Source organism: Hirsutella rhossiliensis, assembly GCF_020360975.1.
Source record: "Hirsutella rhossiliensis strain HR02 chromosome Unknown scaffold00002, whole genome shotgun sequence".
Taxonomy (NCBI): Eukaryota; Fungi; Ascomycota; class Sordariomycetes; order Hypocreales; family Ophiocordycipitaceae; genus Hirsutella; species Hirsutella rhossiliensis.
The window spans coordinates 444,964-447,745 of NW_025408668.1; the positions used below are offsets into that span (position 1 = coordinate 444,964).

Genomic DNA, 2,782 nt, shown 5'->3' on the forward strand with positions numbered 1-2,782 from the left:
AGCTTGTAATGCGGCTAGAAGATATGAAGGAAATGTGCGAATAGCTTCAAATTCACAATGTTCAACGCAAAGACTCTACAATCCGTGACTACCTTCTAATTGGTGTGTTGCACACACAAATGCAAGTCTTGGCCGATTCGCGATGCTTCTACCTAATACGGTAAGGTGCACAGGGAGACTAAAAATCGGGCACAGGGAGCGGAAAGGGGGCCTTCATGGAAAGGGTATTTCCATATTTAGATATGGAAAACCACCCTGGGTCAGTGGACACCCAACGCTCTTTACTCTCTTTTGTAACAAGAACAGAGACCTCTTTTACCCCACTGGCTTTCACATACGACTTGTCCCTCGTGCGTGCCTCGTAGTGAGATCCGACATCTACGTAACTCCACTTGATGCTAGTCGCGACAAGAACGACACTTTCCAAGGCACAGATCATTGTATGATTGCAGATACTGTACTGATTGTTCGGTGACTGCTCGACTTGTAGCCAGACTCGCAGCCTTCGGCTGATTGTACGCCTTGCACCACAGCTTAAAGTGCAAGGTGTGGCGCAGTATTTTATTACATTCCTTTACATTCCTTTACATTCCTTGACATTCCTTGCATTCCTTGACATTCCTTGGCATTCCTTGACATTCCTTGATATATATCACTTCGGGTTAGGTCTCCGCCTTAGCCCTTTTAGATAGCCCGCTGATTAAGATTCTTACTTCTACGGACGTTCGTCTCCTTGTTACCTAGCAGCCTCCTCGCCTCGGCATTCCAAACGGTGCTAATCTTCTCTTTATTCGCTAACCAGCGTGTTTAACATAGATGGACTATTCTCAATACCCTCTAGGCTCACTACTAGCCTTTCTTTTAAGTATTCTCCCAGCTATAGACGCTATTGCTGAAACTGTCGGAGCTAGACGTCTAGGCCCCTCGCATGACTTCTATGCTAAGTTAGACGCCTGCCTACGCTAAGAGAGCGCATAGTATTATCTAAGTATAAAGAATGAGCATCAGCCGCTTCGAATTTTTTTTTTTCACTCACCACCTATCAATCAAGACAGCTTAAGGATTGGACTCGGACTTTCAGAAACCGCTTCCTCTAAATTTTCACGAAAACATTGGACTTTGAGCTCCTTGCATTTTACCAATTACTTACATTTAAATCAACCAAAATCTAACCTAGCACGATGAAGTACAGCACCGGAGCTTTGGTCGCCATGTGCCTCGTCACTGGTATCTTTGCCGCTCCCACTCAGGAAATTAGCCGGAGGGACATAGAGTACGACACTGGCTACCGCCACTCCGTGGAAGCGGCCCATAGGCGCAGGCCGTCCTATCGTAAGAAGCAGAAGAAGACCGACGACTATGACGCTCCCGGTGGCTATCGCCGCTCCGTGGAAGCGGCCAACGACGACTACGATGCTCCCGGTGGCTATCGCCGCTCCGTGGAAGCGGCCAACGACGACTACGATGCTCCCGGTGGCTATCGCCGCTCCGTGGAAGCGGCCAACGACGACTACGATGCTCCCGGTGGCTATCGCCGCTCCGTGGAAGCGGCCAACGACGACTACGATGCTCCCGGTGGCTATCGCCGCTCCGTGGAAGCGGCCAACGACGACTACGATGCTCCCGGTGGCTATCGCCGCTCCGTCCATGCGGCCGATTAATACCATCCCCCACCCCTCTTTCGGTAACACCCCTCTTTCGGTAGCGCAATTGAAAAAGTTCCCACCAAAAGTCTGCCATTTGAACTACACAAAATATGAGCAGAACTCAAGAATATAAATATGAAAATTATATCATTCTATAGAGAAATGAATACTCGTATCTGTGCATGCGCTTTTGTACTACTTCGCTACATCTAGTGGTGACAGGAAGGGCCTTAGAGGCCGCCGTGACTTCGGCCACCGTAGCTGTCTCCACCTCTGAGACCTTCTCCTCTGTTACGGGGTCAGCACTGTTGGCACAGGTGCTGGGCGTAATTGATGTAAATTGAGCTACAAAGAGTGTAAAGGGGAGACGTGTCTACATCGCTCCCTTTAGGAGTCGTGTCCGTGGCGCTCGCACGTGACTAGTCTGGCCATGCCAGATCTACACATCGGGGCGTAGCCCCTTACATCCTCCTCGGTCGCATAATTCAGCACAACGGGCATTTCTTGACTTCTACTTCGGGGAATGGCTTCCTGAGCCACCAAAGCTTCACTGAGAGTCATGATCGATCTGATCGGGTTCGGAATCGCTCTCCTCTTCTTGCTTCTCTGCAGCCGGGCCACTTCTGCCTCCAGCTTCGCAATTCTGTTGCTGTGCTCAGAAACCATTTGTTCTTAGGCTTCAAAGCCTCTAGCTATCACGGCATGACGCCTCCAAGTGCCAGGAAACCTTGTTCTTTCCGAAACCGCGAGTCTAGCGGCTGGTTCTTGGGTGTATCACTAGGAGCCAAAAGTGGCGCAGAATTTGTAGATGTCTCTACCGTATATGCGTGAGTTTCTGCATGCCGCAATACCTTGGATCGTGAGATTGGCCAATTTCTAGTGGGCAATTATAGTAGTAGTAGTAGTATTGATTACCGTCTGGGACATCCCTAAAAGGGCAAAAGACGTGCTAGGCTAGAGAAGACTAGATACATAGAATATCCCGAGTACCTGGACTAAGGACCGTGTGTAGCACCTAACCACTCCATCTAGCAATTCTGAGGCTCTGAGGCCGGTCGGAAATTCGGGGCCTTCCCCGTCAGCGGGTTCCAGGCACGGCAGTGAAGCCGTAATAGTAGTCAGTCTTTGGCCGAGGC

At 49.9% G+C, this 2,782-nt stretch overlaps 1 protein-coding gene across 1 annotated transcript; it reads left to right on the forward strand.

Annotated features, from left to right (window-relative positions):
- Positions 1–1,211: 1,211 nt before the first annotated feature.
- HRG_01604 (uncharacterized protein) lies at positions 1,212–1,661 on the forward strand (the record flags this gene model as incomplete). Its single annotated transcript, XM_044860075.1, has 1 exon — positions 1,212–1,661. The coding sequence occupies one exon, from the start codon at positions 1,212–1,214 to the stop codon at positions 1,659–1,661; it is 450 nt and encodes a 149-aa protein (XP_044723708.1).
- Between the last annotated feature and the right edge of the window lie 1,121 nt (positions 1,662–2,782).